Here is a 24,486-nt window from a genome sequence, read left to right as displayed (position 1 = left end):
ATTAACTAATTGTACAGCTTTTCAATATGTACACAATTATTCCTGCATTTATATTTACGTTACAGTTGAAGCATACAATATTTACAGTTACTTCGATGATTAAAAACATCACCCTTCATTGGGAGGGAATATACCCTTTCACCAAGTTATATACTTTTCCACACACACCAATTAAAATCCCGTTTAGTCCAAAACAAACTAACTTGAAGGACAATGAATTTTCCCAATTTCAACAATTGAGAGAATTAAAGTTAGCTTGCCTTGAAAAATATTGTCAAAGGCCTGTAAACATAACTGTCCAAATATTTTGTGCGCAATGAGCATTTTTTTGTTTAAAAAGAGATGGCTTCAGTTGAGCACTATCTCCTATAAATACAGTAGTGCATTATAGAACATACTCTAAAATTAAAACTAGCCCAAAGCAGGTATTGTGTAATGTTTCAGTACAGTATTGCTTAAAAAGTGTAGTTTCTGTGTAGGGGAAGAAAAATGCATTCTGGTCTTTGGTGTGTACTTGGGACCATATGAAAGTTTATTTCCCACTAGGAATAATACAATCTATAATTTTAGTTTGTGATTATCCAGCATTCAAGTGTGGCAAACAGGTTTTTTTTTTTTAAATCTTCACCTTTACAAAAAGTCTTTTACTGGATCACTTCATACAAAAATAACCATTTAAATAAAACTGGAAATAAAGCTTATTTTTGCCATTTGGAGGAGGAGTCTGTCATACAGCCACCACCTCCTTCAACCCCAAATTATTCTTTTTGGTAAAATGTAAGGCCTCATGTTGTCAACATTACATTAATTTTTTACCAAGAAAGTGGAAAATGTACATAACCCACAAAGATGCATAAATAACTCATAATGGGGAATGTTGCTACCTTTATTTTTATATTGTGTAAAAAGCTACACAAATTTGTATTATGCAGTCAGAAAAGTTCAAAACAAAATTCAGTGCAGAGCAAGCAACTCCATAGACAAAATTGAAAGTAGGATTAAAGGAAGACTTACTAAATAGTTTTACAGCACTATTCTGGCTTGAATGGAAATTGAAGACATTTTGTAAACTGTAAATCCAATTTAAAAAGGACAGCTTTTCTTAGGGTTTTGCTCAATATTTTTCCCAAATTTTAAAGTAATAGTTACAAAGATGTCTGCTTCTGGATCAGTTTAATTTTTCAATCTGGATAAATATATTTGTCTGTACTCCAATATCATAGAACAAATAAGTTAAAAAATGTAGTAACAAACCACATCCTTCTCGAAATGAGCACATTTTGATAAAAATGTTTGTTGAATAATTTTGTGGTGCAAGAAAACCATGTGGACAAAAAGGTTTTAAGTATCTGATGTCCATCAAAATACTGAGTTTTAAAAAGGTTTCAAAGCATTCAGACAACCAAAATCTAAAAAAATATAATTGGAACTCAGATCCATAAATGCAAGCAATGTGCAAAACCAGGGAAGGAGTATAAAGTATTCTAGTTTATGTGACTAACAAAAAAATGCCTGTTACAAGCATGTTTAAATAGGAAATTGACATGTACATGGTACATGTAAATAAATTAAGTTATACTATGTACAGCATACATAATGAAACAGTAACCCCCATATAGGAAAATAAAACAAAATATACTGGACATATCTTTCTCAAAAGTTACCTGATTTACTATGTAGTTAGAAATGGCTTTAATCTCTCCATGGGCTGCATGCTACAACATTTTATAGCCAATTCTCTACCCAAACCAGAACAATTATGCTAATCCATCAAAATAGTTTTCTGCATCCAGCCATCAGCAAAATTAATCTCAACTATTTGAGGCAATTAATAAAGTTAAACATCCATGTTGTTCAGTGGGCGGGTGAAGGATTTTAATATTACGTCATGTGCCATCAACAACAATTCTCAAAATGTTCAACTTTCATCAGAACGCAATTCTGAACATTGAATACAGACGACCCCGTATTATGAGAGGATTGCTTTCCGAGAAAATAGTCCGTATTATGAAGCTGTCAAGAAACTCAAGTTGCAAAACTAAGTGCATTTCCTTGCTCGTTGCCCATCTCACCTCCCTTCCATCAATTCCAAGCACATTTTATTCTGTATCTCAAATTTCAGTAGTTAATTCTGTAAGGGTGAATTTCTGTTACCTGAAAACCCATAATGTGCGGGTCACCTGTATTTTAAAGCAGTAGTGCCGATCCCTATTTGTATATGTGCCATCTAATCAAATCATTGGCAAATTATTGGACTACAATACTCTTACAAACCAAGCATCATGTGACAGGTCAACATCCTTTCTGAACTACTGCCCTAGTGAAGTACTTCTGGAAGATATTTATCTTTTCCATGTATTCAAGCTCATTTAAGATAATGTAGAATCTCTTGCTGGCTTCAGGGCTTGTTTCGTAGTGTCAAGCTTTTGCTTGAACGAAGGAGAAATTGTACAGTGAGAAATGAAGTCCTGCCAGCAGGAAACAGTGGAATTGGAATTTTCAGGTAAAAGTGTCCACACCTTTGATGCCGTTAGTCTGTATATTCTGCTACTATTGACAGTAAAACAGTGATGTCATCTGGTTTACCTCCTGGAAAACAAAAAATTGGATTTGAAATGCAAATGACTATCAACTTGCCTTGAAAAATATTGCCAACAACCAATTTTAAGAACGTGTGCACGAGAAACATTAGGTTTCTTTAAATTACAAGGTACATTCTTCATTTTTAAGCCACAGACCATACCGTCATATTTTGATTTCATCCTCCTTCAGTGGTTTCTACCATAATCATTAAAAAGTGTACTGTGAGCACCAAACTTCAATTGAGTAATATTTCCAGTTATTTTTGCTGTACATTATTTACATATCCATATAATAATGACTGATAATCTTACCTCTTACGTTCAATCCATTATCACAAGCAAATTGTGCAAATGGCGACATGTAGTTTGGATCATATGCTAGTTCATGAGCCTGTTCTGCAATGCTTCTTGCTGTTTGCTGTATACTTTCATAGTTAGTTTTCTGCAACCACATTGATATAGATTACATCATTTCAACAGAATACAATTATTTAAAAATACAACACACATGTATTTTATATTAGCGGTATATTCTGGGTAAATACAAAATGAGCCTTGTAATTGTTTTAATCTATATGGTAACCAAGCTTCAAGACACCAAAAGAATTGCATTTTGCTTATTATTAAACCACTTTTATCTATTTAAATGGCTCACGAAATTCAGCAATTATCCCATATCCGTTAAAAGAAAGCTTATAAATATTTAAAATAACTTAATAAACTATGCAGGTATCACAAAATGCTGGAGTAACTCAGCAGGTCAGGCAGCATCTAGGAGAGAGGGAATGGGTGATGTTTCGGGTCGAGACCCTTCTTCAGATTAATGTCAGGGGGGCGGGACAAAGAAAGGATATAGGTGGAGACAGGAAGACAGAGGGAGAACGGAAGGGGGAGGGGAAGAGAGGGCCAGAGGAACTATCTAAAGTTGGAGAAGTCAATGTTCATACCGCTGGGCTGCAAGCTGCCCAAGCAAAATATGAGGTACTGTTCCTCCAATTTCCGGTGTGCCTCACTATGGCACTGGTGTGGAGGCCCATGACAGAAAGGTCAGACTGAGTATTTTTATAACTGTATATTTTTATGATCTGTTCAGATTATCATGGACTATCTCTGTCTGGTCCCGTTTATGATGCCTGTCATAGAGTGATACAGTGTGGAAACAGGCCCTTCAGCCCAACTTGTCCAGCTACAATAGTCCCACCTGTCTGCATTTGGTCCATATCCCTCCAAACCTGTCCTATCCATGTACCTGTCCAACTGCTTCTTAAACGTTGGGATAGTCCCAGCCTCAACAACCTCCTCTGGCAGCTTCTTCCATACACCCACCCCCCTTGTGTGAAACAGTTACTGTGTAGGTCCTGCCCATGTTAGACTTCCCAAAATGCAACACCTCACATTTCTTTGTATTAAATTCTACCAACCATTCCTTAGCCCACATGGCCAATCGATCAAGATCCTGCTGCAATTTTTCACAACCATCTTCACTATCTGCTAAACCACCCACTTTTGTATCATTAACAAACTTCTTAATCTTGCTATGTATGTTCTCATCCAAATCATTGATGTAGATGACAAACAATCACAGGCCCAGCACCCAACCCTGAGGCACACCACTAGTCACAGACCTCCAGTCCAAGAAGCAACCTTCCACCATCACCCTCTGCTTCCTTCCATGAAGCCAATTTTCTGTTGATTTAGCTATCTCTCCTTGGATAGACTTTTTGCTGTTTTGAATTTCTCCTTTTAAATGGACTGAACCCAATTCAATGGTCAATATTAGACACATTTTCTAATTCTGTTTAATTGGCCTTTCCTTTGTTGTTACAAGGACTATTCCAAATATATCCCAGAAATATACCCTTTCTTATACCATAATTTTGGAAGTTAAACCTCCCCAAGGTGTTGGTCTCGCTATTACAATATTATATTTAGTTATTTCACCGATGCCACTAGGGTGCTTACACACAATTACCATTAGAATCTTAAATTAATTCCTGTGTCATTCATACCCATGAAGTCTGAATGACCTGCTCTCTTGTTCTTACATCTTTTACAGTTGAACTAATTTCATCCTTGATTGCTGGTTTAGAATGGCTACATCTCTTTAGAACCTATATTTTATTCCTAATCCAACTGAAAGAGTTGAATGTGAATTCTTTGGAATTAAGAATATGGGGGTGATCTCATTGAAAGACAAAATCTTTAGGAGCCATCACTGGGTTGACATTAAGATGATTCCACAAGTGGGAGAATCTCAAACAAGACACAGTTACAAAATAAGGGGCCATTCATTTAAAACTGAAGTGCGTGGCAAAAGGGTAAAGAACCTTTGGAATTTTCTACCCTGGCAGGTTGTGAAGGTAAACTCACTGGAGATAATTAAAATGAATACATTTTTTAAAGATTAGGGAATTCAGAGCCATGTGGAACTGGCATGGAAAAGGATTTAAGGGCTGGGTGAAATAATTCATGATAATATTGAATAGCGAGCGACGTTTGAGGGGCAAGCTGGCCTATTCCTGTTCCTACCTTATAACCATTCTATGGTCATGTCTCAGTAAAGCAATCTTGGCATCCCTTCCAAGTCACATTTACTAAAGCAATCATTGTAGATTTTCGAGATATAGAAATGCAAAGAGCCGTTTGGGAGTATGCAAGTCTAATATCTCAATCTTAAATTATTTTATACCATCCAGCTTTTCTCCTACCTAAACATTTTTTTTCTAACTGATCTAATTCTAACATAACATCCCAGCTATATTTTACTAGGGAATAATTGGTTAAGTGCGTGCCTTGGAGCCTTATGTTTTACAGTATGAGTCATCCTTGAGGGATCATCTGAAAAACTGCACTCAAATGAAAACCAGCCATTTTGGGATTTCACATAATTGCATAATGCAGCAGATGATTAAACCGTGTTTACATGGAGATTTTGTTTGTGAATTGTCAATTGCTTTTCATCAAATCTCTAGAGAAATTTCAGATCACCAACAGCCAGACAGTTGCACGATAATTGCACGTCAATAGGCAATAGGTGCAGGAGTAGGCCATTCAGCCCTTCGAGCCAGCACCGCCATTCAATGCGATCATGGCTGATCACTCTCAATCAGTACCCCGTTCCTGCCTTCTCCCCATACCCCCTCACTCCGCTATCCTTAAGAGCTCTATCCAGCTCTCTCTTGAAAGCATCCAACGAACTGGCCTCCACTGCCTTCTGAGGCAGAGAATTCCACACCTTCACCACTCTCTGACTGAAAAAGTTCTTCCTCATCTCCGTTCTAAATGGCCTACCCCTTATTCTTAAACTGTGGCCCCTTGTTCTGGACTCCCCCAACATTGGGAACATGCCTCCTGCCTCTAATGTGTCCAATCCCCTAATTATCTTATATGTTTCAATAAGATCCCCCCTCATCCTTCTAAATTCCAGTGTATACAAGCCCAATCGCTCCAGCCTTTCAACATACGACAGTCCCGCCATTCCTGGACGTCAGTGTGCATTTGGATCAATTTAAAACAGCTGCAAATACTGATGTTGGTAACAACTTGTATTTACATCCATTAGATTATGGGATTGTATCCAAAGTAGATCTGTAACACTGCTTATTTGTGAACGCTCACTGATTGGACAATCTTCATAAAGGAATTAAGCAAAATTATTATTTTATTGATTATACAAGAACAGCTAGATAAACACCTTTAGCATGTTGTGAGATTTCAAGAGTGAATCCAAGGAAAAACTGGCAGAAATCACAAATCATCCCCAGGTATGCAAGCTACTATTTTCCTTTATGGTAATTGTGTCCTTGTATGTTGTGGATATTGCTGATCCAGTGTTTGATGGTTTCTTGAGGGAGCAAGGAGATTGCACATTCCATTTCACAGCACGGTTAAAGCATATAAAGGTTAGCCCTGAACTGTCGAACCAACAAATCTTGCTCAAATGTCTTTTTGTTAGCTTGATATTTCTGAGAAATAGCACTAGCTTAAAAGTGACTGGATTTGATTTTTAAGAAAATAGTTGTAATTTTAAAAAAAACAGATATTTAGCCAAAATATATTCCTGGCAAAAGACATGAGCTCCTAAAGAAATAAAGAAACATGGGGGGTGAGAGTGGAAGTGTTTGACTGAACCAAACAGTCGAGTTTGCTAAAGGCCAAGTGTATCATAGCACAAAACTGACAGTATCAAATAGCCACAAAAGGCTGGAGTAACTCAGCGGGTCAGGCAGCATCTCTGGAGAAAAGGAATAGGTGATGTTTCGGGTCGAGATACTTCTTCAGACAGTCAGGGGAAAGGGAAACGAGAGATATAGACGGTGATATAGAGAGATATAGAACAAATGTATCAAATAGCCACTGCTTTCACAGCCAATTCAAATGACAAACAGGATTAAAATGATGTGATCTAAAAGCATTGTTCAAAGATACCATATGAACATATGCACAACAGCAAGTGAATAACTCCATAAAATTTTTGACATTAAACAATCTCTTAAAAAAAAATGCCATTGCCAACTTCTTATGCAGTATGTCCTGACACAAAACTGACTATCAAATAATCACTTCTCTTTCACAGCCAACTTGAACAAACATGATTAAATCTAAAATAATTAAATCTAAAAGCATTGTTCAACAATAATATAAAGTAAACTTATGCACAACAGCAAGCGAACAGCTCCATGAGAATTTTGACATTAAACAATCCATCCTTAAAAAAAAACCCAATTTAACCATGATCCAAATCAATATTCAACAAGGTAATCTGGATATTGCCCCAACACGAATATAAAACATACATCAAAATATCAGTACATTAAGCAGGATGCAGTTATACAATTGATCTAATTGATCCAAACAATGCCCCATATCTATTAATAAAATGTGATTTGTACAGACAATATTATCTGCCTGAAGCCAAGGAGAATAAATTGTTTTTTCGGAGAATAGTCCTATGTAAACTCAAGGTAACCTCAGATTTAATAGTGTTTAAGTGACATCATGAGAAAATTAGGTCATTTTAGTTTCTTACAAAACAGTTAATTCTACAATGTAGCAGGATACACTTTTAAGGGATTTAACTTTAACCACTTTAATCCGTCACCTCCAACGGGACCCCACTACTGGCCACATCTTCCCATCCCCTCCCCTTTCTGCGTTCCGCAGACTGTTCCCTTCGTAACTCCCTGGTCCACTCGTCCCTTCCTACCCAAACCACCCAATCCCCGGGCACTTTCCCCTGCAACCACAGGTGGTTGTGCTCCCCATATTTTTGGTGCACTACCTGTCCCTTTACCTCCCCCCTCAATTCCATCCAAGGACCCAAACAGTCTTTCCAGGTGAGACAGAGGTTCACCCGCACCTCCTCCAACCTCATCTATTGTATCCGCTGCTCTAGATGTCAACGTCTTTACATCGGCGAAACCAAACGCAGACTCGGCGATCGTTTTGCTCAACACCCTCGCTCAGTCCGCCTTAACCAACCTGATCTCCCGGTAGCCGAGCACTTCAACTCCCCCTCCCACTCTGACCTTTCTGTCATGGGCCTCCTCCAGTGCCATAGTGAGGCCCACCGGAAATTGGAGGAACAGCACCTCATATTTCGCTTGGGCAGCTTGTAGCCCAGCGGTATGAACATTGACTTTTCCAACTTTAGATAGTTCCTCTGTCCCTCTCTTCCCCTCCCCCTTCCCAGTTCTCCCTCTATCTTCCTGTCTCCACCTATATCCTTCCTTTGTCCCAGCCCCCTGACATCAGTCTGAAGAAGGGTCTCGACCCGAAACATCACCCATTCCTTCTCTCCTGAGACGCTGCCTGACCTGCTGAGTTACTCCAGCATTTTGTGAATAAATAACTTTAACCATTGGTTGCTTTACAGTTTTCACTGAATAGGAAAAGACAGGCATTTTGAAAATGTATTGCATTTACACAAAAGATACCTTTAGCTTCTTCAACTCTTGCAAGATCATGTAGTCAGGCATGTTATCAAATAATCCATCCGTTGCTGTCAAGATGATATCTCCTATTTGGACATCAATGGAAGTGCTGTCAGCAACATCAGGGCTGTGAAGACAAATGCATTAAAGTTTTCAGATCATCAGAAATAAATGCAATTCAGGTAACATTTATTCCGACAATTAATGGAATCAACATAATGGCAACACTTACAATCATTTAAATTGTTTGTTCTAGCCACATTATAAACAACCCTTGTTTTCAAAGCACAGCAGACTTGAAATTGCTTCTCTAGCCGGCAGGAAGACTATTAGACAATTTTTGCGTTTTACTATATTCAAGTAAATGTGTGGGCTTCAGAAGCCGAGCCAGCATTTAATTGTCCATCCTAATTGCCCTTGAGAAGGGCATGGTGAGCTGTCCTCTTGAAATGTTGCAGTCTTGCAATGCGAGTATTGTGTAGGGAATTTCAGGATTTTGACCCAGCAAAGGAACAGCAATATGTTTCCATGTCAGGATGGTGTGTGACTTAGAGAACTCCCAGGTGGTTGTGCTCCCCATATTTTTGGTGCACTTGCCCTTCTAGCTAGTAGAGGATGTTGGGGTTGGCATGATGTAAATGGAACACACTGCTGCATCTGTGCATCAGTGGTGGAGTGAGTGGTTATGGATGGGGTGCCCTGTCGTGTCCTGTATGGAGCAGTGCTTCGAGTTTTGTTGTAGCTCAACCAAGAGGAGAGTATTCCATCACAATTGCGCCTTGTAGAGCGGGGACAGGCTTTGGGGAACTAGGAAATGAGTTGTTTGCTGCAGGATTCCTATCTTCTGGTCTTGTCGCCACATCAAGTATATGGCTCCTCCAGTTCAGTTTCTAGTCAATGGTAACATCTAGGATGTTGATAGTGGGGGATTCACTCTTGGTTGCGCCGAACGATGGCTGCCTCGCCAACGGGCTGTCTCGTCTTTTACAATAGACAATAGGTGCAGGAATAGGTCATTCAACCCTTCGAGCCAAAACTGCCATCGAATGTGATCATGGCTGATCATTCACAATCACTACCCCGTTCCTGCCTTCTCCCCATACCCCCTGACTCCGCTATCATTAAGAGTTCTATCTTGCTCTCTCTTGAAAGCATCCAGAGAATTGGCCTCCACTGCCTTCTGAGGCAGAGAATTCCACAGATTTACATGACTGAAAAAGTTTTTCCTCATCTCCATTCTAAATGGCGTACCCCTTATTCTTAAACTGTGGCCCCTGGTTCTGGACTCCCCCAACATTGGGAACATGTTTCCTGCCTCTAACATGTCCAATCCCTTAATAATCTTTTGTTTCAATAAGATCCTCTCTCATCCTAAATTCCAGTGTATACAAGCCTAGTCGCTCCAGTCTTTCAACATACGACAGTCCTGCCATTCCGGGAATTAATCTAGTGAACCTAGGCTGCACTCCCTCAATAGCAAGAATGTCCTTCCTCAAATTTGGAGACCAAAACTGCACACAGTACTCCAGGTGCAGTCTCACTAGGGCCCTGTACAACTGCAGAAGGACCTATTTGCTCCTATACTCAACTCCTCTTGTCATAAAGGCCAGCATGCCATTAACTTTCTTCACTGCCTGCTAACTTTAAGTGACTGATGAACAAGGACACCCAGATCTCTTTGTACTTCCCCATTTCCTAACGACACCATTCAGATAATAATCTGCCTTCCTGTTCTTACCACCAAAGTGGATAACCTCACATTTATCCACATTAAACTGCATCTGCCATGCATCTGCCCACTCACACAACCTGTCCAAGTCACCCTGCATCATCATAGCATCCTCCTCACAGTTCACACTGCCACCCAGCTTTGTGTTATCCGCAAATTTGCTAATGTTACTTTTAATCCCTTCATCTAAGTCATTAATGGATCTTATAAATAGCTGCGGTCCCAGCACCGAGCCTTGTGGTACCCCACTAGTCACTGCCTGCCATTCTGGAAGGGCCCCGTTAATCCCTACTCTTTGTTTCCTGTCTGCCAACCAATTTTCTATCCATGTCAGCACCCTACCCCCAATACCATGTGCTCTAATCTTGCCCACTAATCTCCTATGTGGGACCTTATCAAAGGCTTTCTGAAAGTCCAGGTACACTCCCTTGTCCATTTTCCAAGTTACATCCTCAAAAAATTCCAGAAGATTAGTCAAGCATGATTTCCCCTTCATAAATCCATGCTGACTCGGAACGATCCTGTTACTGCTATCCAAATGTTCCGCAATGTCTTTTTTTATAATTGACCCCAGCATCTTCCTCACCACTGATGTCAGGCTAACTGGTCTATAATTTCCCGTTTTCTCTCTCCCTCCTTCTTTGTTGTTTTTAGTCTGTTGTTAAATGCATGTTTTAGTGTACCTTTAGTTTTGTATTATGTGGGGTGTGGGGGCGGGGCAAACCTTTTAAATCTCTTATCCCGACGGAAATGCAACTTTTTCGTATCTCCGTCCGCACTGCAGCCTAACATCGTAGGAGCTGGCGGCCTCTTGCTGGGGATCGACCTCTGGAGCTCCAACCGCGGGAGCCTGCGGACTTAACATCGCAGAGCTGGCGGTCCCTTTGCCAGGGATCACCTTGGAAGCTCCTACCGCGGGAGCCTGCGGACTTAACATGTGGAGCTCGCGGTCCCTGGTTAGGGAACGACTTCGGGAGCTCCAACCACGGGAGCTTCGACCGCCCCGATGCGAGAGATTCGATGGCTCCGACGCGGGAACTTCGATCGCCCCGACGCAGTAGCTGTGACAATGGCTAGTCACGGATTTTAACTCAAAAACATGTTGCTGACAAAATATGCATCCCTAACCTGTCCTGTGTTTGAAACTTCGTTTCATTTCCTCTTTTTACAAATATAAGATCATACGTGATAGGAACAGAATTAGGTAATTCGGCCCATCAAGTCTACTCCACCATTCAATCATGGCTGATCTATCTCTTCCTCCTAACCCCATTCCCCTGCCTTCTCCCCATAACCTCTGGCACCCGTACTAATCAAGAATCTATCCATCTCTGCCTTAAATATATCCATTGACTTTGCCTCCACAGCCTTCTATTGTAAAGAATTCCACATATTCACCACCCTCTGACGAATATTAATATGATTAAATGAACACAGCTACTTCCACACATTTCCTTGCATTGAAGTCCTCAGGAGTCTATATTCCACATATATTTGGTGAATGCAAATGTAATTCAAGTACACACATGCTTGCACAAAAATTTCTAGTCGATTGGCGTGGGGAAAGTGACTTAATTCTCTAACAGATCTATCTTTCTTATTAAATTAGGCAAACTAATTGTACTCCAGCAATCTATTTTTTGGCACATTTTTTTCTATTTTCTGCAAATTGATGCCACATGAGACTTATGTCACACTCCTCTAGATTTTCTCATGCATGGAAAAGTGCCAGATACTATTCTACTTAATTCTTGGCTGTACACTATGTGCTAATGGCAAAGTTCAGTATTAACTGGAATACATGTTATATATGTAAGAAGCCTCAACTACTTGGGTATTGTAATCTTACCAGGCACCCACCCACCTGCCCTCAATAATAAAATCTCTTATTCGCAACATTCCAATCAAACCCATGACCCAAGGTCTTTAACTCCCCATGGCACTTCTTTTAAATTGCTGCTATTTCACACTAACATTTCCACACCTTAACAACCATATATCCCTGCAATCCATTCTTAGTGTTAATGCAATTGTTTTGGTAGGATTTGAAACCACTGTGTTGTTCTTTAATGTTATTGGAACCTCTGTTCCAAGTCCAGCTAAGTAAATTCAGTCCCTCCAATATAAATAGCGTACAGGAGTTCCATGAAATAATACTGGTTGGTCCCAAGGGACAGTTTGATTTAGTTTATTATTATTGCCCTGTGTACTGAGATAATTTTTGCTATCAAAGCAAATCATACCATACAAAAAAAACAAAACTAAAGCACCCATTTTTTTTTTTTTAAAGAGAAACAGAAGAATATAGTTAAGTATTTGTCACATCTTCCCCCCATCCTTCCATTTTCAAAGTTTTGAATGGAATGTTATTAAATATTTTGGGAGAATGGACATCTCCAGTCCCATCCAGCTAAAGATCATGAAGCTCAAGAATAATCTTTTGTCCCCACAATAGAATTCATCCATTGAGTTGCCTCTGCGACTTTCCCCAATCTCGCTCCACATTCTGTTGCCCAATTGAAAGTTTCTCCTAGCAGCCACACCCTGACAAGGGATTTTTTTTGTTTTCCTAATTTCTTTACCCCCTTCCTGGCCTCCTTTCTTATCAATTGCTGGCTGCATAATCACTTTCTGGTCCATCCTTACAAATTAACCTTTAGACATAGTTCATAAGGTCATGTGATAGGAGCAGAATTAGGCCATTCAGCTCATCAAGTCTACTCTGCCATTCAATCATGGCTGATCTATCTCTCCCTCCAAACCCCATTCACCTGCCTTCTCACCATAACCCCTGACATCCGCAATAATCAAGTCTATCTCTGCCTTAAAAATATTCATTGATTTGGCCTCCACAACCTTCTGTGGCAAAGAATTCCACAGATTCACCACCCTCTGACTAAAGAAATTCCTTCTTATTTCCTTCCTAAAGGAACGTTCTTTAATTCTGAGGCTATGACCTCTAGTTCTAAACTCTCCCACTAATGGAAACATCAGCTCCACATCCACTCTATCCAAGCCTTTCACTATTCGGTAAGTTTCATGTTTATATATCAGCTCCAACTTCCATTGGTAATGAGGATGAAGGGATCACTGTCGATTAATTCTAATTTAAATGTTGTCACTCACTTCAAACAAAACTAGCATAGCTCAAATCACAGATGGCATACTCGCCAAATAATATTGTGCATTCTCTTCAGCCTCTAACGAAGATCAACTAAACTTCCTAAAATGTTGCCAGTTGTTCAAATGGACGGCCATAACTGGATTCCACTCTTATTTATGTTTATCACCATCTCTAGCTACTGATTATTTTTCTACTCTTAATCTTCTCCAGGTAACCCCAAAAAGTTACCTTAGGTGCACCTTTACAGTCTACTTCTAGCAGCATCAATACATTTAAGCCAGCACTGTTTACTGATGTGCTCATCAAATGTGACACCAGTTTGTCTCATCATTCAAATGCTGCTATTCGATCTGGCATAATCCAATTCAAAATGTCAAAACTCAATTAATCTGAACTTTCGATTCCAATACCTCTTCATATTGACCATTTCTACCTTAACATTACCCACTCAGTAGAATGCAAATAGATGAATGAAACAGATGATAAAAAAGTCAGACAACGGCAACCCTTTTCAATGCAATAATATGATTTCAACTTTACAAACAATTAAATTGCTGAAACAATATGGACTCTCACACCACAAAAACTATGTTTCACTATACTGAAATATTTGCAGCAGTCCCTTTGCTATTCATGCTGGTAATTAAAGCATGCTCCATCCCACATTAACTATCATAGGTGTCATTAAGGGTTCAATGGAGCAGAAAGAAGAAAAAGCTCAAATGATTCCTGCAATATAGAAGCACTCGTTTTTTAACATTCGGATCTGGTTCGCCTGCAATCTACTTGCAGATTCATACAAGATTAGGACGAAGTATTGTGTCTCAAAAATAACCTTGAATCCTTTAGAATTATTTTTTAAAAAGCATCCAAATAGACTTGTCAATTCAACACATAGTAGGCAGTCCCCTTCTATACTTATCATAAACATTTAAATACTGATCCATGTTTTACCTGTCACTCAGAACTACACCTTCGGCTTCAGGTGGCGGTATTGACAATTGGAAAGGGGTGTTAAAATAATGCTGTTGCTCATCTGACCGGTGAACCACTTCACCTCCCCGGACTACCAGAAACCCCGAATCCCCTAGGTTTGCTGTGTGCAACTGATGGCTTCTTCGGTCCAGAACAACTAAACAAGCAGTACTACTTCCTGCAAGGGAACAATGGATTAAATTAAGCAGAATTCTGAAAGGAAGATTGATACAGATTTAAAGGCAAATACAAAGTGATTATAAATATATAGTGTACTGTTGCAAGATGAAAAAACACTTCTTGCTGTCAGCCATTTAATGGTAGAAAGCAAGATAGATTTTGGTTCCAAATGCAGAAGTATTTGTGTACAATTAGATACACACATAGCAAAGATAGAATAAACCACTATCTAAACACGCATGGTTATTGTAAATTAAAGCATAAGCTTACATCCACTTTACGCTTGCTGTATGATGCAGCCGTGAAAGATTTTGAAATTCTGGATACTAGATACCTAAAGGAGTTTATATTAACTAAAATTAACCACAATATTTTATAGTCATTGACTATGACTATCAAAAATTCATCAATGTAGCCTTGTACAATGTCACTGTCCAATCTGTTCATGATTTTTATTTCAAGCTCATTAAAAACCCTAAATTAACAGCTGTAAAGAATTTATTGCCCCCAAATTATTTAAATTACTATCATCGTTTAGAAGATCCAACATATAATGGTATAGAATTTCCAGATGGATTGCAATTGACAATCTGGACAGATCACGTTTAAAATTAAGCTGAGTGTTCAAAATTCATTTTAAAGTGATGAGTGTCACGAGCAAAATTAATTAACCACTCCTAACGGACTTTGCATAGAGGTTGTGACAAGTCACTTCCGGAACCACTAAAGCGTAACAGACCAAGTGATTATACAGGAATGGCGATAGATTTTTCAAAGTTCGAGTTATAATTACAATTTGGAGCTGAAGCTGCAAGTGGTGGCACAAGGTTGGAAGGTCTGTCAGAGTTCAAGCAGCTGAATGCTTTTTAAGAAATAAGTGTGTGGATATTCATGGTAGTGGATGGGTGCCAGGCAAGCAAACTGCCCTGGATGGCACCAACATTCCTGAACAAGGTTGGACCTGCACTCATTCAGGCAAGTGCACAGTATTTCATTACACTCTTTGTACTTTGCAGACAGTTAAATATTTGGGGTGTCAGGAGGAAAGCCATTCATTGCTGGATATCCTTTCTGTGACAGTTACAGTATTGCCAATAAATTTTTCTCAGATTTTCTTTAAGTTGCTTTACTGCTTTATTGAGAAAGTATATTTTGTGCATTCATGATGAATGTTCCATTTAACCCTATGAAAGGATGCGGGCCAATGAAGCAGGTGAACACAATATTTGCATAATCAAATCTGACATAATTTGCATTTTTAAAATATTCAATGAACTGGCAAGATTGAATATCTTAACAGAAAGCAATTTCTTCCCCCAAATATTCAGTTAATAATGTTAACTGATACAGACCTTCGGACAGCTGAAAACGGATGTTACAGAACAAAACTTTGAGCATCTTAAAAAAATCTTTAAAAAATTGAAAATGTCTTGTATATTGTAGTAAATAATAAGTCAATTTTTTAGTATGTTAAATGTGCTGGGAGACAGACTGGATTATAGAATGTATAGGAAAGAAAACTGCAGATGCTGGTTTAAATCGAAGGTAGACACAAGATGCTGGAGTAACAGCGGGTCAGGCAGCATCTCTGGAGAGAAGGAATGGGTGACGTCACCTATTCCTTCGCTCCAGAGATGCTGCCTGACCCGCTGAGTTACTCCAGCAACTTATGTCTGGATTATAGAATGTTTTAAATTAATATTAAAGATTACATTAGCTTTAATTACATAAATATGTAATCTGCATTCAGAGTTCCTGGAAGTCTGATGCTACTTTCAAATTAATTGTACAACTTTAGGCCTCAACCTCAAAAAACAGAAAAATCTCCTTTGCATTCTTTTTATATACAGAAGTGCTTTGGAAGAAGGTTGGTTGAACTGAAAGCCAGTTTGAACCGATCCAAATTTTAACTTTTATTTACTCCATTTAATATTGAAAGCATATATAGATCAGCCACGATTGAATGGCGGAGTAGACTTGATGGGCTGAATAGCCTAATTCTGCTCCTTTTACTTATGACATGATATACATAGTTGATAACTTTAAAATGTTATACCTATATCCAAGTGCTTGACTTCAATTATATCTACTTTTCCATCCACTAACCATTAAAGAAAAAACAGATGCATGCATTTAATGAAAACAGGCCAGGCTTGACTGAAAAACTACCTGTGTTGGAGATGTTATAATTAAGATAAAATGCAAAATATTACACAAGGGTTATTAAAATAAGACAACTAAAGTCAACGAATTATAACATGTAAAAGGGTCCCAAATCGAAGGAAAGCACAATATTTCTGAGCAAGCCTCAGTAGGAGAAACTGTCTCTGAGCTTAACTGGCTAGCCATCCGTACACAATATAGGAAAGCTTTAAAAAGGGTGCATTTGTTGCTTGCATTTCCAACAGGATGGCTTTGAGAAACTAAAACCATAAGGCTATCCAGAGGCATCATTCTATAATTACATAACAAAGTATGGACAGTTGAGAGCACTGAAGGCATAGACCATAAAATATGACGAATGCCGAGCAAAACAAATTGCAGGTGTGCGGGCAGGGTTGAATAATGATCTGCAATGGACTTCAGAGCTTAAATAAAATGAATGAGAACTGGCTTGAGTTTATTTCTTTCCAATGAAACAGGTCCAGCTTAAATGTAAACACGATCTTACTTACACCAAGATCTATTTGTGTTAAATTAAAAGTAGATTGGATTCCTATCTAACATAAAATGCAATGGAATGCAATTAATTTTAATCATAAAAGTAAAATTGTAGCAACTCTAAGATACAAATAATAAACCCGTTTCAAAGCCAAAAGCAATCCTTCAATTCCTTACCTAGCAAAGGGACTTTGTTTTGTAACAATTCAAAATAGCTTGCAGTAAGGATTCCTACAGGATTAGATGGTACAAAGCGCCCTTCCCGTACCAAGCGCTCACATGTTCGCATCAGGGTCCCCGAGAATTGGGAAGGATCTACCCCATAATCTCTCCAACCTCCAACTCCATCTGCAACTCCTAAGAAAAAAAACATCAGTTGATATGCAAACATTATCGATACTTTCAGTCTAATTTTTTTCCAGTGTGGAACAAAGTTAGTTACTAGAAAATCACAGAAAAATCAGGTGTTAGAGAGCCGCTGGTCCAGCATTTGCTCAACCATTTCAATACCGGAACGCACCCCAGTAGGCCCGACTCGCCCCACAGGCCTCCCAGGTGACTGCAGTGAAGCCAGGCGGCGAGGCCAAATGAGCCTCAGCAGCGATAGGAGCCTCAGCAGCAACATGGGCCAGGTGGTGGGGCCTCATGGTCGATGAGCATGAAGGGGGAGGGGAATACAATAAGGACCTGGCATGGGGGAACTGCCATGAAGAATAATGGGGACTTGGTGTGGGGGGACTGCTGCGAAGAACAATGGAGGACCCGGCATGTGGGGACAGCCGTAAAGAACAATGGAGGACCTGACGTGGGGGGACTCTCGTTTAGAATCCTCTACCCAGGGGATAAGTCTGTGTTCGTTTCTTTGTTCATTTGTTCCGGTGAAGGCACTGTGCACACGATAGCCAGCCAACAGTCGCTTGTTTTTTTCTTTTTGTTATGTTCCAAGCACCTAAAAAAACCTGCCCCACAATTATACCCTCTGGTATTTGACCATTCCACCCTGGGAAAAGATTTATGACCATCAATTTTATAAACTTCTATCGTGTCTCCCTTCATCTTCCAATATTTCAGAGAAAATAATTCAAGTTGCCCGACCTCGCCTTTAAAGTGATTACCCTGGTTTTTTAAATCAGGCAATCAAAAATGCACACAGAGGACGGTCTAACCAAAGTTTTATAAAGCTGTAATACGACTTCCTGACTCCAATACTGATGCCCCAACCGATTAAGGCCATGCAAGTCCACTCTGACTTCACATAGCTGTGGAATGGGACACCAAGACCCTTTTTCATAGCAATGTCCTGAAGAGTCCTGCCATTGACTACATACTTTCCCCTTGATTTGACCTTCCAAAGTGCAATTCCTCACATTTACCCGGAATAAATTCAACCTGCCATTTCTCCGCCCACATCTGCAACTGATCTACATCCTGTTCTTGAAGTCTGAAGAAGGGTCGCAACGCGGAACGTCACCAATGCATGTCCTCTACTCCAACCGTGTTTTGCTGCTGTATCCTTTGACAATCACAATTTGCAACTACGTCAATTTTGTGTTGTCTGCAAACTTACTATCTACATTTCCGTATACACACCAGAGATCCCAGCACTGATCCCACATGTTGAATGCGGTCGTAAACGAAATTATTTCAACTTCTTAACCCTTTAGATGTCTTCTCAGTTTTTGTAAATGTTAATAAACAGATATTTAGAAGCAGTCGCAAAGACTTGATAGTACTAACTGTCACAAGACCTGTCAGGGCGGTCCGTTTCCGCTGTTTGAGGCCTAACAAGGGCTCGCAGACTGCTCCATCTTGTGGAACAGCCTCACCAACGAGATAGGCACAACGCTGTAAAACCAAAGGTATCTTGGAATCCAACTCACTGAATCAAATGCAATTAACCAGAACGTTTCAAAATGAAGTTTCGTAACGAATTCGCGTCCACGTTAAAGTAAATTGTATCTGCTTCATTTCAATTTATAAATGCGGAAGTCAGGCTCAGGAATACTATAATTTGTAGTATTATTACTGTAAAAAGATCATGCATAGTTAAAATGTTGTGGCCAGGTGTGGTAACTACGAAATACACAAATACCCCAGCACAATTGTAGGTGCAAGCTAAATGGTGGTAGGTGGATATTGGTTCACTCCATTAGAAACTATTGTAATAATTTGAGTGATACATTATTTAATGAGTAGGAAAGAGTTTTTTTAAATGGTTATGTGAAATATTACATGTGATCTTTGCTCGTGCAGTGTGAGCAAGCTGCTCACGACTTAACAGATGGACAGCGACCTGCGGGTTATCGGGTTTAAAGACAAAATGATATGTTTAGCCGGTGTAATAATCAGAACTCGCTGAATTTAGTCATTCTAAGCCCGTCGCCACCAAGCAGGCCTTTGTCAGGAGACTTGATTCTCTCAGACCTATTTGCTCCATGCCGTCGTTTTCATTCTTCATTGTATACGCAACCAAAAAGCTTTTCATTTACCTCGATACACGTGACAATAAACTAAACTGAACTATAATTGACTGAGAATAAATAAACCAAGTGACAAAAGTGAACCGCTCACCCAAAACGTCGGCACTTCGGTGTTTGGCTATGAAGCACGCGTCGTCTCCGTAGCACATTCCTTTCTTTAAAATCCCTTTCCTGAAGTCCTTCCCAAAGCCGCAGCTGGCTGTCACCAGACTATAATCCCGAGAATCCGTCTGGGAAAGTCCTCCCAACACTGCCCTGGCCACCAGTCTTCCGTAGGACAACACGGAGAACATGCCCGGGAGGTGATGCGGCCGCGACCTTCCTGCGCACCGTGACCTACTCCGGGGACCTCGCCGGCTCGCGCGAACGCCCAGCCCACTTTGCACCCTCGTCTTGCCCTCACAACGTCTCTCGTCACTCAAAGTCTTCGATTGAGGTGGATTGGATGGTCGAGACGCGGCCTGATCACCGCCATCTTCCGCTTGAGGAGGAGAAGACGTTCTGGTCTGGGTGCGAGGGAAGGCGAGGCGGACGCTCGCTGAAGCCGATAGATGGATGGACGCCCGACGTTCCCGCTCCGCAGCTCGAGCCCGCCGCTCTCGTGACTCCCCATCGACGTCACAGGCAGTCACTCTGCGTCACCCGCCGCTCTGACGCAACAATCGCCTCCCGCCTGACCGCAGTCTCGCGCGTCAGTCAATCAAAGCAACCGCCCGCCGCGGCCGTTACTCTCCGTTTTACCCATCAGATTCAAAGCACGAATGCGCGGGAACATCCTCGACAATCGCTCCGGGATAGAAAATTCCCCACCAAGTGTGTGCATGGGTTGTTTTTTTTTTAGGAGTGGTAATTCCCCGTGTATCGATATTATTTAAGCTAAATGCTGCATTTGATTCATTTTTATTTACAAAGGTGCTGTGGGAGTTGTGAGGTTTGTAGCAAATGACGGGGTTTTTTTTTGCATGACTTTCGATCATCGCACAGGAAGCGGATGTTGGCGGTTGTTTAATGGTTGCCCACGGCGATGGGACGGTCGCCCACAGTAGTGAAACGGTCGCCCATGGCGATGGGACGGTCGGTCTTTCTGTGGATATTTTGGGGGCTTTTCTTGATCGATGCAGCGTTTAAAATGCAACCGAAAAAAAATGCGGATCGAACAAGCACTTCGAGCCTCTTTGATCCCACCTCTGGCGACACCGCGCTCTCTCAGTTGCAAAATCCCACAAATATTACACATTACACCAAAGACACTAAAACAACCGCCCAAGAGACACCAAGGACGGTTCTGCCCCGGGCAAACTCCCTGCCAGATCTTAAACTAAACGGTAAGTTCTTGGTTTTGCTCAAACATCTGTAGTCTGTTGTGTCTCCGGATTTATGGTTTTATTTCATTTCATTGGCGTTCACATTTCATGAAGTCATACAGGCACTTCAACCCAACTTGTCCTAGATGTCCCATTTGCCCGCGTTTGGTCCATATCCCACTAAACCTTTCCTCTCCGGGTAAATGTTTATTAAATGTTGTTTTGTACCTGCAGCCTTCAGGACTCGACATTGAGTTCAACCATTGCAGATAATCAGCTTTTCTAGTCTTTGTTTTTCACCATGTCGAGAATTCACCGTCACTGAATTCACTGACTGACTGAGTGAGGGAACTGATGAGTCTCTGGTTTAGATTTATTATTGTCATATCTACTGAGGTACAGTGAAAATATTTATTTTTGCATACTATCCAATCAGATCAGATAATATTATATATGAATGCAATCAAGTCAAACTCAACTACAATAGGTAGATCAAAGAGGAAGATTCAGAGTGCGGAATCTTGTTCCCAGCATTGCAGGGCATCAGATCCATAAACAAATGTCCGCCCACAATGGGGTAAAGGTGAATCGGACAGTACCCTGGTTTATGGAAGTGTTCAGAAACCTGATAATAGAGCTGATGCTGTTCGTGAGTCTGGTGGTGTTATCCATCCTCTTACTATCATATTTCATTTGTTCAAATGTCGCCTGATCAGCTTACTATTACTTTTTGATAAATTTACATGAATTCTTTGACGATAGGAGAGGTGATAAAGAGTATGTTTAGATTTCCAAAAGGCATTTGATGAGGTGCCATATGAAAGACAACTCCTGATTCAACTTTCTTATGTTTTAGTTAGATAATAGACAATAGACAATAAGTGCAGGAGTAGGCCGTTCGGCCCTTCGAGCCAGCACCACCATTCAATGTGATCATGGCTGATCATTTTCAATCAGTATCCCCATACCCCCTGACTCTGCTATCCTTAACAGCTCTATCTAACTCTCTCTTGAAAGCATCCAGAGAATTGGCCTCCACTCCCTTCTGAGGCAGAGAATTCCACAGATTTACAACTCTCTGACTGAAAACGTTTTACCTCATCTCCGTTCTAAATGGCCTACCCCTTATTCTTAAACTGTGGCCCCTGGTTCTGGACTCCCCCAACATTGGGAACAAGTTTCCTGCCTCTAACGTGTCCAATCCCTTAATAATCTTATATGTTTCAATAAGATCCCCTCTCATCCTTCTAAATTCCAGTCGCTCCAGTCTTTCACCATAAGACAGTCCCGCCATTCCGGGAATTAACCTAGTAAATCTACGCTGCACGCCCTCAATAGCAAGAATATCCTTCCTCAAATTTGGAGACAAACTGCACACAATGCTCCAGGTGCGGTCTCACTAGGGCCCTGTACAACTGCAGAAGGTCCTCTTTGCTCCTATACTCAACTCCTCTTGTTATGAAGGCCAACATTCCATTGGCTTTCTTCACTGCCTGCTGTACCTGCATACTTCCTTTCAGTGACTGATGAACTAGGACACCCAGATCTCATTGTACGTCCCCTTTTCCTAACTTGACACCATTCAGATAATACTCTGCCTTCCTATTCTTACCACCAAAGTGGATAACCTCACATTTATCCACATTAAACTGCATCTGCCGTGCATCTGCCCACTCACACAACCTGTCCAAGTCACCCTGCAACCTCATAGCATTTTCCTCACAGTTCACACTGCCACCCAGCTTTGTGTCATCTGCAAATTTGCTAATATTACTTTTAATCCCTTCATCCAAGTCATTAATGTATATTGTAAATAGCTGCGGTCCCAGCACTGAGCCTTAGGGTACCCCGCTAGTCACTGCCTGCCATTCTGAAAGGGACCCATTTATCCCCACTCTTTGCTTTCTGTCTGCCAACCAATTTTCTATCCATGTCAGTACCCTACCCCCAATGCCACGTGCTCTAATTTTGCCCACTAATCTCCTATGTGGGACCTTGTCAAAGGCTTTCTGAAAGTCAAGGTACACCACATCCACCGGCTCTCCCCTGTCAATTTTCCTAGTTACATCCTTAAAGAATTCCAGAAGATTAGTCAAGCATAATTTCCCCTTCATAAATCCATGCTGACTTGGAACGATCCTGTTACTACTATCCAAATGCTCCGCAATTTCGCTTTTATAATTGACTCCAGCATCTTCCCCACCACTGATATAAGACTAACTGGTCTATAATTTCCTGTTTTCTCTCCCTCCTTTCTTAAAAAGTGGGACAACATTAGCTACCCTCCAATCCACAGGAACTGATCCTGAATCTATAGAACATTGAAAAATGATCACCAATGCGTCCACAATTCCTAGCGCCACCCCCTTAAGAACCCTGGGATGCAGACCATCAGGCCCTGGGGATTTATCAGCCTTCAGTCCCATCAGTCTACCCAACACTATTTCCTGCCTAATGTGGATTTCCTTCAGTTCCTCCGTCACCCTAGGATCTCTTGCCACTAGAACATCTGGGAGATTGCTTGTATCTTCCTTAGTGAAGACAGATCCAAAGTACCGGTTCAACTCGTCTGCCATTTCCTTGTTCCCCATAATAAATTCCCCTGCTTCTGTCTTCAAGGGACCCACATTTGCCTTGACTATTTTTTTCCTCTTTACATACCTAAAAAAGCTTTTACTATCCTCCTTTATATTAGTGGCTAGTTTACCCTCGTACCTCATCTTTTCTCCCCATATTGCCTTCTTAATCATCTTCTGTTGCTCTTTAAAAGAGTCCCAATCCTCTGGCTTCCCACTCTTCTTTGCTTTGTTGTACTTCTCTTTTATTTTTATGCTGTCTTTGACTTTCTTTGTCAGCCACGGGTGCCTCTTACTCCCCTTAGAATCTTTCGTCCTCTTTGGGATAAATTGATCCTGCAACTTCTGCATATTCCCAGGAATACCTGCCATTGCTGTTCCACCGTCTTCCCTGTTAGGGCCTCCTTCCAGTCAAATCTGGCCAGCTCCTGCCTCATGCCTCTGTAATCCCCTTTGCTATACTGTAATACTGACACTTCCGATTTTCCCTTCTCCCTCTCAATTTGTAGAGTAAAACTTATCATAGAAGTTCAGTGCAGTGCAGACAGTGCAGACATTAGAGCATATAGTCAGGCTAATATTCTATTCATTCCCAAGTGTGTGCTGCATTATCTGTAGTGCTCATTTTTAGATGGGCTATTAAACCAGCACTCTGCCTATTTTCAGATAAACACAATTGATCGTAGATAATTGCAGCTTGGGTGTCCTGGCCAATGCTTCTCCGTAATGCTACACTATATGAACTATTTAACTAGTTGCTTAACTCATTAAATTAACAATGATATATTTTTGTTATTTCAGTTCACACTTTGTGTGTCTGCAATTTACTGGTTGAACAATGTGATATAAATTGTTGCTGTGATCCAGACTGTACAGCATCTGATCTCTCTACTTTTACAACATGCGATGTTCAAGTTGTCACGTAAGTTAAACCGCAAAATA

At 40.5% G+C, this 24,486-nt stretch overlaps 2 protein-coding genes across 3 annotated transcripts in view; one reads left to right on the top strand and one right to left on the bottom strand.

Moving 5' to 3' along the window:
* LOC144605926 (protein phosphatase PTC7 homolog) lies at positions 1-20,282 on the bottom strand. The gene is made up of 6 exons (XM_078421601.1): positions 19,756-20,282; positions 17,362-17,541; positions 14,323-14,521; positions 8,519-8,642; positions 2,895-3,024; positions 1-2,589 (listed from the first exon to the last, which is right to left on the bottom strand). Exons 1-6 carry the CDS (start codon positions 19,955-19,957, stop codon positions 2,531-2,533), a joined length of 894 nt encoding a protein of 297 aa, XP_078277727.1. The 5' UTR covers positions 19,958-20,282; the 3' UTR covers positions 1-2,530.
* Positions 18,633-24,486, top strand: part of tctn1 (tectonic family member 1) — a 29,495-nt gene continuing 23,641 nt past the window's right edge. For both annotated transcript variants that reach the window (XR_013548899.1, XM_078421600.1), the window contains exons 1-2: positions 18,633-20,989; positions 24,346-24,466. Coding sequence is in view for 1 of the 2 variants with exons in the window: in XM_078421600.1 (XP_078277726.1) it covers positions 20,689-20,989; positions 24,346-24,466 (422 nt within the window). In the remaining variant the exon portion in view is untranslated. The remainder of the gene's footprint in view (positions 20,990-24,345; positions 24,467-24,486) is intronic.

This window comes from Rhinoraja longicauda, chromosome 25 (assembly GCF_053455715.1).
Source record: "Rhinoraja longicauda isolate Sanriku21f chromosome 25, sRhiLon1.1, whole genome shotgun sequence".
In the NCBI taxonomy this organism is placed as follows: Eukaryota; Metazoa; Chordata; class Chondrichthyes; order Rajiformes; family Arhynchobatidae; genus Rhinoraja; species Rhinoraja longicauda.
Note: the sequence above shows the minus strand (reverse complement) of the source record. Positions and strands in the feature narration are given on the sequence as shown.

Excerpts from the sequence above, each read along its gene's own strand:
- LOC144605926 (XM_078421601.1), bottom strand. The coding sequence starts at position 19,957 with ATGTTCTCCGTGTTGTCCTACGGAAGACTGGTGGCCAGGGCAGTGTTG. Across the intron at positions 14,522-17,361 it reads AAACAAAGTCCCTTTGCTAG|GAAGTAGTACTGCTTGTTTA; the intron begins GTAAGGAATTGA and ends GTTCCCTTGCAG. Across the intron at positions 2,590-2,894 it reads TAATGGATTGAACGTAAGAG|GAGGTAAACCAGATGACATC; the intron begins GTAAGATTATCA and ends TTTGTTTTCCAG.